The following is a 14,602-nucleotide window of genomic DNA, read 5'->3' on the forward strand; positions in this document are numbered from 1 at the left end:
TCCCCAACATTCTTTATTTTAGAGTCTATTTTATCTGACATGAGTATTGCTACTCCAGCTTTGTTTTGATTTCCATTTGCATGGAATATCTTTTTCCATCCCCACACTTTCAGTCTGAATGTGTCCCTAGGTCTGAAGTGGGTCTGTTGTAGACAGCATATGTATGGGTCTTGCTTTTGGATCCATTCAGCAAGCCTGTGTCTTTTGGTTGGAGCATTTAATCCCTTCCCGTTTAAGGTAATTATCTATATGTATGTTCCTATGACCATTTTCTTAATTGTTTTGGGGTTGTTTTCGTAGGTCCTTTTCTTCTCTTGTGTTTCCCACTTAGAGAAGTTTCTTTAGCATTTGTTGTAGAACTGGTTTGGTGGTGCTAATTCTCTTTGCTTTTGCTTGTCTGTAAAGCTTTTGATTTCTCCATCGAATCTGAATGAGATCCCTGCCAGGTAGGGTAGTCTTGGTTGTAGGTTCTTCCCTTTCATCACTTTAAGTATATCATGCCACTCCCTTCTGGCTTGTAGAGTTTGTGCTGAGAAATAAGCTGTTAACCTTTTGGGAGTTCCCTTGTATGTTATTTGTCATTTTCCCTTGCTGCTTTTAATAATTTTTCTTTGTCTTTGAGTTTTGCCAGTTTGATTACTATGTGTCTCAGCATGTTTCTCCTTGTGTTTATCCTGTATGGGACTCGCTGTGCCTCTTGGACTTGCATGGCTTTTTCCTTTCCCATGTTAGGGAAGTTTTCGACTATAATCTCTTCAAATATTTTCTCTGGTCCTTTCTCTCTCTCTTCTCCTTCTGGTACCCCTATAATGCAAATGTTGTTGCATTTAATGTTGTCCCAGAGGTCTCTTAGGCTATCTTCATTTCTTTTCATTCTTTTTTCTTTATTCTGTTCCACAGCAGTGAATTCCACTGTTCTGTCTTCCAGGTCATTTATCCATTCTTCTGCCTCACTTATTCTGCTATTGATTCCTTCTAGCGTAGTTTTCATTTCAGTTATTGTGTTGTTCATCTCTGTTTTTTCTTTAATTCTTCTAGGTCTTTGTTAAACATTTCTCTCTTTTTTTTTTTTTTTTTTTTTTGTTGCGCTACACGGGCCTCTCACTGTTGTAGCCTCTCCCTTTGTGGAGCACAGGCTCCGGACGCGCAAGCTCAGCGGACATGGCTCACGGGCCCAGCCACTCCGTGGCACTTGGGGTCCACCCGGACCGGGGCACGAACCCGTGCCCCCGCATCGGCAGGCAGACTCTCACCCACTGTGCCACCAGGGAAGCCCTGTTAAACATTTCTTGCGTCTTCTTGATCTTTGCCTCCATTCTTTTCCCGAGGTCCTGGATCATCTTCCCTATCATTATTCTGAATTCTTTTTCTGGAAGGTTGCCTATCTCCATTTCATTTGCTTGTTTTTCTTGGGTTTTATCTTGTTCCTTCATCTGGTACATAGCCCTCTGCCTTTTCATCTTGTGTATCTTTCTGTGAATGTGGTTTTTTTCCCACAGGCTGCAGGATTGTAGTTCTTCTTGCTTCTGCTGTCTCACTTCTCTGGGGTTTTTTTTTATTCTTTTTTTTTTAGAATGATTAGTTATTATTATTTTAAACAAATTTTTGGCTGCACTGAGCGGCATGCAGAGCTTCCCCGACCAGGGATCCAACCGACACCCCTGCCGTGGAAGCATGGAGTCTTAACCAGTGGACCACCAGGGAAGTCCTGTTTTTGTTTATTTAGGTATATCCTGATTTCTCCTTTTTTGAAGGATAGTTCTGCTGGATGTAGAATTCTTGGTTGACAGTGATTTTCTTTAAGCACTTTGAATATGTCATCCTACTGCTTTTTTTCCTCCATGGTTTCTGATGATCAGTAAACTGTCAATCTTTTATGTTATGAGTCACTTCTGTTTTGCTGACTTCAAGGTCCTCTCTTTGTCTTTGGTTTTGGTTATGATATGTAGTCTCTGAGTTTATCTGACATATAGTTTGTTGAACTTATTGGATATGTAGATTAATTTTTTATCAAATTTGGAAAAGTTTCAGGCATTATTTCTTTAAATAGTCTTTCCACCCCTTTTTCTCTCTCCTTTTGGGCTTCCCATATGCATATGTTGGCAAATTTGATCCATCCCACAGGTCCCTTTGGCTCTGCTCATTTTCCTCATTCTTTTTTCTTTCTGTTCGTTAGACTGGATAATCTCAATTGACCTTTCTTGAAGGTCACTAAGTCTTCCTTCTGCCTACTCAAATCTGCTGTTGAAACCCTCTAGTGAAATTTTCATTTCCATTACTTTTCAACTCGAAAATATCTATTTGATTCCTTTTTATGGTTTCTGTCTGTTTATTGGTATTCTTTATTTGGTGAAACGTCATTCTCATACTCTCATTTAGCTCTTTAGACATGATCTCTAGCTCTTTGAACATGTTTGAAATAGGTGGTATAAAGTCCTTGTCTAGTAGGTCCAACTTCGTTCAGGTAGTCAGGGAGAGTTTTTATCCATTACTTTTTTCCTGTGTGTGGCTACCCTTTCCTGTTTCTTTGCATATCTTCTAATGTTTTTTGAAAACTGAACATTTAAAATAATGTGGCGACTCTGGAAATCAGATACTTCACTCCCCAGGGTTTGTTTTGTTGCTGCTTGTTGTTATTTGTTTATTTACAGAATTTGTTCAGAAAAGTCACTAAAGTAGAAGTTTCTACTCAGTTAGCTTAGTGGTCAGCTAATGATTGGACAGAGATTTCCTTAAATGCCTAGAACCAGTAAATCTCCCAGTGCTTGACAAGGGGCTCTATGTGCATGTTGGGACATACCTTCAGCACTCAGGCAGGCAATTTACAACTGTGCCTTAGCCTTCACTTCCTGCTTTGCAGCGCCTCAAAGTCAGCCAGAGGTGAGTGCCTGGTATTTCTCAAGTCTTTCCTGATCATGCACACAGCCCCTATGCATGCATATGGTCTTTTAGATTCCCAGAAATACGTGAGAGCTTTTCTAATCCCCAGTGGATATCTTATTCCTCAACTTTTCCTTTTCAGCTTTTGGGTTGGTCTTTTGTTTGCCACAACTGTTATCCATCACCTTAAGCATCTGTGACATTAAGCGCTTGCCTTTAAATATTTTTGATAAATGCTCCCCAGGGAGCACTAGGCTTTGGAAGAAAGCTCCAGCTCCTTTCTGTTCCCTACATCACTGGCAATGTGGCCTGTTTTTTTTCAAGGCTATCACTGAGCTGGGGAGAAGTGGATGGGTCTAGGGCAAGTTAAAATGCCACAAAGCTCACTGCTTTTACTGAGATTCAGCGCTTTTTCTTAAATAAATGCTCTCCAGGTAGCTGTAAACCTTTGGTTAATTTCCAGAGTTCTGAAAAATTTTATTATGACAGTTTTTGCCAGTTTTTTCATTGTTTTAATTCAGAAGTGACGTTTTAGAAGTCCTTAACTTTGCCTTTTTTGTGGATTTCATCCATCATGACATACTAAATATTAGTTCAGTATGCATCTCTATGAAAATGACTTTTTCTTTCATAACCATAGTTCCATCATTTGACACCTAAGTAAAGTAACATTTACTTCCTAATATCATTTAATACCAAATCCTTATTCAAATTTCCTCCAGTTGTACCAAAAATAGCTTTTATAATTTGCTTATTTAAACCAGGATCTATTCAAGGACTACACATTTCATTTGGTTATTATAATCTCTTAATCTCATTCACTATTTAAAATTTTTTATTATGAGAATTTTCAAACATCCATAAATGTAGGAGAGTACACAAACACCCATATTCTCAATACTTAGATCCTACAGTTGTAATATTTTTCTGTATTTGCTTCATTATCTGTATCTGTCTGTCTATAGTTTTTACTGAGCTACTTCAAAGTACTTTACAAAGCTACTGCAAAGTAATACTTCAGTATCTCCTAAGAATAAGAATGTCCTCCTACATAACCACACTAACTTTGTTATACTTAACAGTTAATAATTCCCTGAGATCTTCTAATAAACCATTCTATGATCAGATTTTCTCAACTGTCCCTACAAAATGTCTTACATAGTTTTTTTTCTCCCCTAAATCCAGATCTAATCAAGGAGGTTAATTTTTTTCAGATTAAAACAACATGCTTATGTATTATACAGGTCAGGAATTTAGAAAGGACACAATGGGGACAACTTGTCTCTACTCCATGATGTCTGGGGCCTCAGCTGGGATAATTTGAAGGCTGGATGGCCAAGAGTTTGAATCATCTGAAGTCTCATTAACTCACATGTCTGGGGCCTGGGCTGGGTGGACTCAAAGACTAGAAGTACCAAGCAGAGTGCCAACATGTGACCTCTCCATGTGACTAGCTTCCTCACTGCCTGATGGCCTCAAGGCAATCAGACTTCTTATGTGGTTGCTCAGGGCTCTAAGTGTGAGTGTTCCAGGAAGCAGTGCAGAAACTAAAGTTGCCTTTTCTGACCTAGCCTCAGAAGTCATGCAGTGTCACTTCTGTCACATTCTATAGGCTACAAATGATCCTGCTTAGGTTCAACAGGAGGGAACATAGACCCCACCTATTAATAGGAAAAATGTCAAAGAATTTGGGGCCATGTTTTAAAGCCACCACACACACAAAACTATGGAGAACGATATAAAATATACCCAAGAATCCATCCATGACTGAAAATTGTGCGTTAACATTTTTGCTAGATTTGCTTCAGATCACTTTTTAAACAAGTAAAATATCAATATCACCTTTAAAGAAAGGACTTCAACCTCCTGAATTGCCTGTTCTAAAATCTGCATACTGCTTATACAGAAAGTCTCCTTTATAGCAACAACAATAGCTAACCAACCAAGGAATCTTTAAATCTAGGTCAGATACCACCACCACCTCTTTTTTCCCTGTAACATTGACTTTTTTCATTAATTAAAAAGAGTAAAATCCCATACACTCACCAATGAGAATCAACAGTTGTAAAGATTTTGCCATATTTGATTCATCTATAACTTTCTTCTTTTTTTAAAAACTGTCTAAAGCAAATCCCAGATAGTGTCATTCCCTCCCCACCCCACCATGTACTTCAGTATGCATCTCTAAAGTATACATTTTCTCACATAACCACTGTCCTGTCATCATACATAACAAAATTAATAATAATTTGATAATTCCTTGATGTTATCTAATACTAAGTCCATAATCAAATTTCCTTAATTGTCTAACAAAAAAAGGCATTTTCATAGTGGATTTGTTTAAATCAGGATCTGAACAGGGTCCATATGGCATTTGGCTATCACGTTTTTTGAATATCTCTTAATCTAGAGAAATCCTTCTTTGTTTGATGCTGTTGATTTGTTATAAAAACTAGTATAATTGTCCTTTAGCACATCCCACCTTCTAGATTTGTTTGTTTGCTTCTTTGTGACATTGTGTTTTTAAAGAAACCAGGCCAGTTATCTTATAGGATGACTGTTTGCCCTCGGTGTCATTTAACTTTTTTTTTTTTATTTCTGTTTCCTAAAAACTGGAAGTAATATGAACTGCTTACTTGATGTTAGGTCTTGGCAAAACTACTTCCCAGGTAATGCTGTAGATTTCCTATTGAATTGCATTAGGAGGTGCATGAAGTTGGCCATCTTTCTGTTAGTGACAATAAGGGGTGATCTCCTGATCTCATCATTGTAAGGTTAGTTTTTTTTTTTCTCAAGACTAGCAAGTCATCTGTGAGATAATACTTTGGTACTGTGTGAATATCCAATTCCCTAGAATCAGTTATTTCATTAGGGCTTACAAACATGTGATTTTCTAATTTTGTCATTCCTTTTACATTTATTAGCTGGCATTCGTCTGTAAAGAACAGCTTTCCCTCATCATCTGGGGCTGTTTGGTTATCCTGAAATACACTTCCTATGTAAAATGTGGGATGAGTAACTTTTTTGATTCAAGATTGTTAAGGCATTATATAAAAAGGTTATACAAGAAGGTGATCTTCTTTAGGAACTCATAGCCTGGTTATTAGATAGATTAACACACATCAGCATTAGGGAATGAGACAGGATAGTATGTGCTATGTATTAAGTGACTTGTACCTAAGTTCAGGGGAGGGGAGGGTTCAGTGTGAGCCAAAGAGGTCCTAGCCGTTTTGCACAGAAGATTGATTTCAGCTTACTTTTGAATAATGGACAGGTTTTAAAGAGGTGGAAAAAAGGGAAGAGGGTACTCCAGGCAGTGTAGATGATGAGGATGAAGGCACAGGGAGAGAGGATGAGCTGTACATGTTCTGGAGGTGTAATAAGGAAGCCATTCTGTCTGGAGAAGCTGAGGATATGGGAATGGAAATAAGGTTGGGGAGGTAGGTAGGGAGTAGAACATGGACAACTTTACATGCCAATTCAGGGAAATTAACTTTTATCTTTTAATCAGTGTGTGCTTTGTGTACCTTGGGCATTTGTGAATTAGCTTTTTACCCAATGGGAAGCAAAATCTGGCTTTGTAAAAAGCTCGAAGCAGGAAAACCAATGAGACCACCTTTGGGGGGCTCAGAGGTAGGGAATATGATTGTCATTCAGATAAATGTCTTCATTCTGTTCCTTCTGCAGCCCGTGTGACCCCAACTCTACCAAAGCAGGACCGTCCTGTGCGTGAGGGGACTCGGGTAGCTTCCATTGAGACAGGCTTGGCTGCAGCAGCTGCAAAGTTGGCCCAGCAGGTAAGTGCTGACACTCAGGCAATGGCCCTGCCACTGATTCCAGTTTGATTTGGAGCCTCAAAACTCAGACCTCCAGGCTGACAGGATCTTACCATTGTCTCATTGGGAAGTGGGTAACTTGTGATCTTTATCCATGGCAGTATCCCAGCTCCCTCCTATATCCTACATATACCAACTCAGTGACAAGCTACTTCCACAGAGCACACCGTTGAAATGATTTAGGATGAAAGAAAATAGGGGGCCAGAGAAAAGCCCTTGAAAATATCACTTGCCTTTCTGGGTGTGTGAAAACCTCTCAGATGGGAAGGACCAAGTCTGTCCTTGGGTGAGAGCTCTTGTCTTCAGATGAAGCTCCAAGGAGGTGACTCAGTTGAGTACACTCAGTTTCTCAGTCTCTCATCTGTATCGGAATTTGGTTTTTTCGGAGAGAGGCTTTTCTTGTCCTCTGTACCAAATACTTTGCCTGATCTTCACCCCATGCTTCCCAAGAAAACTTCACCCACTAATTTTTGTCCTAGAATCAAGTTAACTTCCTAGCATGTTATAGTTTTCAAAGTTCTTAAATGTGCTTGGCAACCCTGAGAGCAGTTGGAAGTGAATCTTGTGGTTCTCTCCTTATCAGTATCCCCTTAGATCCTCATGCCACATCCTATAGCTTAGAGCATTTATTGAGCATCTGCTTTATGTTAGGTGCTTCCATGTGTCTCATGTAATCTGCTCAATAACCCTTTTCAATAGGTAATATTTTCATCATTTTACAGGTGAAGAAAATGAGGCTCTCTTTAAGTGACTAGTCCAGGATAATACAGCCAGTAAATGGAGGAGACAAGATTCAAACTCATATCCTCTAACTTCAGATTTCATGTTACTTGCTATTAAAATAAAGTGAAATAGTTAAATGTTTATATAATTCAGTAATTACATCCTATTTAAATAAAATTTAATAGAATGATGTTTTTCATATGATGTTCTGTGGAGTTCCAGAGTTTAGAAATGTTTTGGAGGCTATTGATGGAAGCCAGCAGAGACCAACCAGTACAGGCGGCCATTCTTTGTCCAGAACTTTTCTCTATTATGTATATCCTAGTGCCATGTAAGATGTAATTTGTAAAAAAAGGAAGTTTGACTGCTTTAAATGAACAAATTAATTAAAGGTTTGAAAACTACTCTTAGTGCCTTCTGTGGAGCTCACTTCTGTGGAGTTGATCAGAGATGACCTCAAAGAAGAGATTTGAAATTGGGAAGGGTTTTGCAGGCTAAGCTTTTGGAGGGGAAAGGGAGGCATTCCAGGAGAAGGGGATTCCTTCGTAAGCACACAAGGCCCTCTTGATTTGCCCTCTGGTTACCTCTCCTCCCTGACCTTGTGTCAACCCTTCATGCATGCCCTTTACACCACTCATACTATTGCATTACGGTACTCATTGTTCATTCAATGTATCAGACTGTCTCATGCCTCTGTGCCTTTGCACAAACCGTTCCCTCTGCCCATTGGGAATCATGCCCTCTCAGATGCCTTTACCTAACACCCCTTCACACCATCCACCACCAGTTTATTTCAGTGGCCTTCTGTGCTTCCATAGCATTCTCATGGTACTTACAATCATAAGTGTACTTTTCTTTGTTCCTTATTAAACTGTAAGGGCCTCAAGGGTGAAGACATATCTAATTTGACTTGGTATCCCTACTATGTTAAGCATGTGTTTAGTCATTGTTGGTTGAGTGAATGAATGAATGAATAAAAGAATGAACAGATCTTTTTGGATTGGAGGCTTCTTGTTGGGGAATGGAGTAAGATAAATAGAGGTTAAAAAATGAATTCTGGAGCCAGCCTGCCTGAGTTCAAATCTTCTCCCTCCCACTTGAGCAAGTTACTTAATTTCTCTGTGCCTCAGTTTCCTCATAGACTCTGTCTGAGGATTAGATGAGGTAATATATGTAAAAGCTCTGAGAACAGCACTTGCCACACGGTAAGTACTGTAGACACATTAGCTTTTCATCATTATCACTACAGGTTGGCTAGGTATAAGTGGCCAGATGATGGATGACCATAAATGTCAGGCCAGGGAGTCTGAACTTGGGTGGGGACTTGCTGATGGCCTTTTGAGATAAGGTGAAAGTGGCCCTGTCATAAGATAGTCTAGTCTTCTGTGGGGGGGATCTGGATGATGTATATGAAAGGGAGATTGGCAGCAAAGGTAGAAAATTTTAAACTATGTGATCTAGGTATGAAGAGATAATTTCTGGATTCAGATGAGAGAAATGGGGGCAGAAATGCAGTTCTTGGTATGGATGGAGTAACAAGTATTTTGGCTGATAAAAGAGACTCTGAAGACAGATGGCTTGGGTCTGAATCGCAGCTTGGCCACTTACTGTTCCTATAACCTTAGGAAAGTGACTTAACCTCTCTGTGCCAGTTTCTTCTCATAAAAATGGAATTATAATTCTTTTTTTCTCATGCTTCAAAGGAGTATTAAATGAGTTAAATTATAGAACAGTGCCTGGCATATATTACTAATATTATTATTCTCGTCCCACAAAAATTCCTAAGGTAGCCACAGCCTGTCAGATCTCCGAAGGCAGGAGTAGGCCTGTGTTGCCAAGAGAAGGCAAAGAAATGTAATCACTGAGTTGGTCTCTGTGGCTGTGTAGCATTTCAGAAGGTGAAGTCGTTCACATGCTCTCAGCACCACCTTTCCAGGTTCTCAGGGGTCCAGGTGCCCACTATAAAGGTACCCACTACACAGTGGATAGTATATTCATAGAGCAATGGATGGATGAAATCCAAGATATTGTGAGAAGTGACACAACTCCTTATTCATCCCTCCCATCCAAAACTGAGATTTTAAGATCCAGTGACCTGGAAGACTGTCCTCTATTAAAAGAAAAGACCAGCAAGAAGAAGAGAAACCATTGTAAGAGATGAAGATAGAATAATAGTTTCTCATTTGTTGAGTACCTACTATGTGCTATGTGTTTTATGTCATTATTTAATCTTTCCAGCAGCCCTGAAAACCAGCTATTGTTTTGCCCATTTTACAGATGAGGCAATTGAATTTCAGAAAGGTTAGTAACTTGACCAAGGTCATCCAACTTAGGGAGCACAAGCCTAGATTTGAACCCAAGTTTATCTCATTCCAAAGCTGCTACTCTTTCACTCGCAGATGTCCCATTTTGAGAATTGTGCAGGGTGGGTGTTCACATAGACCTAGTTGAATCCTGAACCCAACAACTGTTCAGCTGTGAGGCTTTGGGCTCATGTTTCTTAATATCCCTGTACCTCAGTTTTCTCATCTGTAAACTGAGGGATTTTCCTTCTCAGGGCTGTTCTAAGGAGTAAATGAGGTCAAACATATAAAGTGCCTCAGCTGCTGGTGTAAATTTAGCTATTATTATTAGTCATGTCCATGGTTCACCTCATAAGTGGCAATTCTAGGACCAAAACCCAAGTCTCTGAACTCATTTACCCTTCTGTTGCCACTGTACTGGTTAGTAGCAGTGTTGACTTAAGAATGGTTGATACCAAAGGACCTGAGGTATTGGAAGGCCTGTGTGTTGTGTGTACATATATCCAGGCTAAGCTTGGAGTAGGGGCAGGTTGTAGAACCACACTGACCACCGTCTAGATTCCTTTCTGGGAAATTTTCTTCTCTTTTCTTCACTCCTAAATTCTCCCCTCCCATTTGGCTTGTGTTTCAGGAGCTACAGAAGGCCCAAAAGAAGAAATATATCAAGAAGAAGCCTTTGTTGAAGGAGGTAGAACAGCCTCGCCCTCAAGAGCCTAATCTCAGCGTGGCAGTACCAGGCCCAACTCTGGCCACTACACCCCAACTTCTCACCTCCTCCTCACCCCTGCCTCCCCCTGAGCCTAAACAAGAGGCCCTCTCAGGAAGTCTTGCTGACCATGAGTATACTGCTCGTCCCAACGCCTTTGGCATGGCCCAGGCAAACCGCAGCACCACACCCATGGCCCCTGGTGTCTTCTTGACCCAGCGGCGCCCTTCAGTTGGCTCCCAGAGCAATCAAACAGGACCAGGTATGACTGCCATATGGTTGTAGAACTGAGAAGGATCTTAGAGTCACTGGCTTCAAACCCTTAAGCATTCTGGTAAATGAGAACACCTGGGAGGGACAGTGATGGGCAACCTAAGATACTTGGACTTGACCTCATAGGCCATGAAGAGACATTGACTAGTGTTAAGCAGAGACAAACCCAGATGTGGGTTTGGGAAGATCCTTCCGGTAGGCCAGAGTGGAGGGTGGGTTGAAGGTGGGAAGTCTAGGAAGGAGGCACATACACAAGTCCAGGCTGCAGTGAAGAGAGGCTAGGGCTCTGGCAGAGGGAATGAAGGAGGGGATAAATTGATCAAATATGGAGGAGGTCACATGGGACACGTGATTGATGTGGTGATGTGGTGATGAGGTGATTTGATGTGGGGAAAGAGGAAGCGGGGAGGGCTCAAGCCCTCCTTTTCCTCACTTTGGCTCTGAAAGCCCAGTCCCTAGAGTACGCAGCTCAAGGGTGATGAGATTGGTGCGGCATTGGGATGATGAGGATGGGGTTTCTAATGAAACAAGGCCCTGGGAGTGGCAACTTCAGGGACACTGAGCTATAATCACTAACCAGGCACTTGTTCAATCCTGGTGGGCAGGATAAGAAGATGGAGAGGCACAATCACCTTGCAGAAGTTAGGAAGGAAAATGATTGGGACCAAAGAAATCAGTGGGGAAAAGTAACCAGACAGAGTAACCAGGGAGTCTGTAGCCACTGCAGGAGGTCATAGGAGGAAGAGCCAAAGCATGTGGTGTTGGATTGGAGTAGTTAAGGAGGGCCTCTTGGCCCAAGATGGTCCTGGAGCCAGGCATAAGGATGGGGAGACTGTGGGCAGAGGAACAGAGGAGGGGGGTGGCCCAAGGACAGTTGGTGCTGGAGCTGCTGCTGGCACCCTTGCCATACCCTTTGCTTACCTCTCCCTTCCCCCACAGGAAAGCGTCCCAAAAAGGGCCTGGCTACAGCAAAGCAGAGACTCGGCCGTATCCTGAAAATCCACAGAAATGGCAAACTGCTTCTGTGATCCCCTTTGTGTCCTACCCCTCACCCCTTCACCCCCACTGCCTTCTCCGTTGTCAATTCTCGGGGCACTCCTGGATCCTGCCTGCCCCGGACAAGGTGCTGAGGCGCATTGTCCTGCTTTCTTGGAACTGACCAAAGGCACGGACTCTCCCATGGGCCCCTTCACCTACTCCCTCAACTCCCTTCCCCACTTCCACTGGAGCATCCTGCCTGCCTTTTGCATATCTCTGAGTAGCCAGTAAATGGGAGAGGTTTCCAGCTGACTAGAGCCCTCTTTTCTGCTGCCCCAATCCATTTCCCTTTCACCAGCTTTGTCTGCCCTTTACTGTCATCCCCACTTAAAGCTGGAAAGCAGGGCGAGGAGAGGCATGAGGAGAGCCTGGGCCCCTCGGTATTTCCCTGGTCATGAAGTGGGAGGCCCAGTGCTCAACACTTTCTGTGGCTCCATCCCTGTCTCCAGAAGCCTGCCCACCTCTGCCCATTCTCCTGCCTCCTCTTAGCCCAATGGATGTGTCCCACTCAAGACTCGTTCCTGGGAGAAGGCTCTGGCCTCTGCCCCCTCTTGCCAAATGCTTCATGGAAATAAAGAGGAGGGCCCAGAGTCTTCTTGCTGCGCCACCGTGGGCCATTTCCAGAGTGGCCTAGAAAGGCCATGGGCTGACTTCATTCATCCTCGGGAGGAAGAGAGATTCCTGTCACTTCTCAAGGTGGGGAGAGGACCAACACCGAAGACTTTGACCGAGACTTTGTAGCCCATTGGAGGAAACTACTTTTGGGTGGCTACAGACGAAGCCACCTCTCCCAGGGTGAGCTCCAGGGATTTGCCTAGAGTTTGAGGTCCTGCAGAACATTATCCACATAGCTTTGGCTGGGCCCCAGGATGCAAAAACCATCTCCCAAACGCCTTGAAAGCATCTGCCACTGAAGCAGATAGCCCTTGCTCTACGGCCTGATCCCTTCACCCGTACCACAGAGCACAGCCTGGACCTTCTGGAGAGGATGTGGCAGGACAGCTCACCCCAGGTTCTCCATCAGGAGCCTCCCTGCTTCTCTCCCCACCTTGAGGTCTTGGTCTGAAGAAGACTTCAGAACTCACATCTTCACTCCTGGACCTTTACACTCCCAGATGTCAGGTGGACACTCAAGCAGAGTGCTGATGTGGGGGGAGCCCGAGCCTAGGAGCGGAGATGCCCACCTGTAAAGGAGCAGATCATCTGAACCTCCCACCCCCTCTTCCCTTTGTGAATGTTTCTATTGTCCAGACAGTGCCCACCCCCTCCCTCACCCTCCCCCAGCTCCCTCCACCTCCCACCTGTCTTGCCTCCTTGGTGACCTGGACTGGATGGAGAATGTCTCCCTCTCTCCATTTCGGCACTGCCCAAGTGGAGTGCTTCATTGTCTTCTACCCCCCACTTTAACTTCACCTCAGTTTTCTCAGTGCTTCTGGGGAACTTAACAGCTACTGTGCAGGCCACAGGGAATATGTGAGGCTTCCCTGGTTGTCTTCGTGTCTCCAGTTTGTCTTTCTTTTCTCCACAGCCCATCTACTCTCCTTCCTTGGAATCAGGGGTCCCTTAGCCCCATTTCCTTTTCCTATCTTGGGGGCCCCAGGGGCCAAACAGTCCTCCATCTATTCACACCAAAGGCAAAAAAGCCTGGCTACCTCCCCCTTAGCACGTGAGGTTCCCACTCCCCTTCCCTCTGTTTCTGCCCAGCTTTGCTTTTCTTGGGGATTTCAAAGCAACAGAGGGTAGTGAGGGGAGGGAAGGAGGGCAGCCTGTGTCCCTGTGTAGGCAACTGCCTGACTAGGCCCTGACTGCTGTAACCAAGACCAGGACCCCAGCCCTTCTGCCCATTAACACCCCCCTCCCCTTGATCCTTCAAAGGCAGCTAAATTGCTAGCATATCCCCCCTGGTTCCAGGCCTCTTTCCCTTCTGTTTCTTTGTTAAAAGTTTTGTGGAGCTGAAACCCAACCTCCATTTGACTGGGTTTCTGTTTAATTTAGTTGGGCTCTCAGAGCTGGCTGTTTGTTGTTTTGTGTTTTAAATGAAAAGCAAGTTTACCCTCAGATTTACGCTTTTCCAAAGAGGCTAGTGTGCTTTTTTTTTTTTTTAATGTTTCAGGTTCTAAGTGAAGTGAGTTGGGGAGGGGTTGGGAGTGGTTGTAACCAAGGTTTAGAACATGATGAGAGAGTTACCTCTGGTCTCCAATCCCCAGCACAGAGCTGGGGCTTGGATAGGGGGCAGGGAGAGAGGATTTCTATTCACCTTTAATATATTTTTACAAAAAAGCAATTTAAAAACAAGCCCACCGCTTCTGTACATGTCTAAATATATTTTTAGAAGTGGGTAGGATTGTGAATTTCTGATGCAGGGCCTTTTTATAAACAGGTTAGAATAGCATCATACAGACTTCTCTGTTGGTTTTTTTTCCCCTGTTTTTTTCTTATGTTGTGTTACTAATGTAATTTATATATTTTTTTTAGATCCTCCCTTTCCTATAGAGATAAAAGTGATTTATCTTGGCAATTGCTTTGCTCAGCATTCTTTTTTATTTTGGTGGTGGTGGGAGTGGTGGGGTGTTGGGGTCCAGGAGTACTGCCTTCTCTTTACATTCTGTCTCTCTCATCAACTCACCTCTTCCCTAGTGCACAGCCTTATGCCTGAGGTGGGGAGGGGACAGGATCCCTGCCCTCACAAGAGACACAGTTCACACACCAAAAACAGTCAAAAGTATAGTGAGCAGAAAAGAAGGGGGTGCAACAATTCAAAGGGGCCTGACAAGTTTGTTGGGAAGGCTTTCCATGGCTTCCATGGGCAGTTTTTACTGACTATACCTGTATCCTCTTTCTGT

General features: G+C 43.0%; 1 protein-coding gene across 4 annotated transcripts in view; it reads left to right on the forward strand.

Annotated features, from left to right (window-relative positions):
• Window positions 1-14,268, forward strand: part of PHF8 (PHD finger protein 8) — a 98,489-nt gene extending 84,221 nt beyond the window's left edge. For 3 of the 4 annotated variants that reach the window (XM_030850151.3, XM_030850153.3, XM_060292437.2), the window contains 3 exons: window positions 6,568-6,677; window positions 10,374-10,710; window positions 11,661-14,268. In XM_030850151.3, the coding sequence (XP_030706011.1) occupies window positions 6,568-6,677; window positions 10,374-10,710; window positions 11,661-11,749 (536 nt within the window). In that variant the 3' untranslated portion in view covers window positions 11,750-14,268. Of the gene's footprint in view, window positions 1-6,567; window positions 6,678-7,438; window positions 7,929-10,373; window positions 10,711-11,660 lie in introns of those variants that run through there. The other variant, XM_030850154.3, reaches the window with a different exon arrangement.
• Window positions 14,269-14,602: the final 334 nt, after the last annotated feature.

This window comes from Globicephala melas, chromosome X (assembly GCF_963455315.2).
Source record: "Globicephala melas chromosome X, mGloMel1.2, whole genome shotgun sequence".
NCBI classification, from domain to species: domain Eukaryota; kingdom Metazoa; phylum Chordata; class Mammalia; order Artiodactyla; family Delphinidae; genus Globicephala; species Globicephala melas.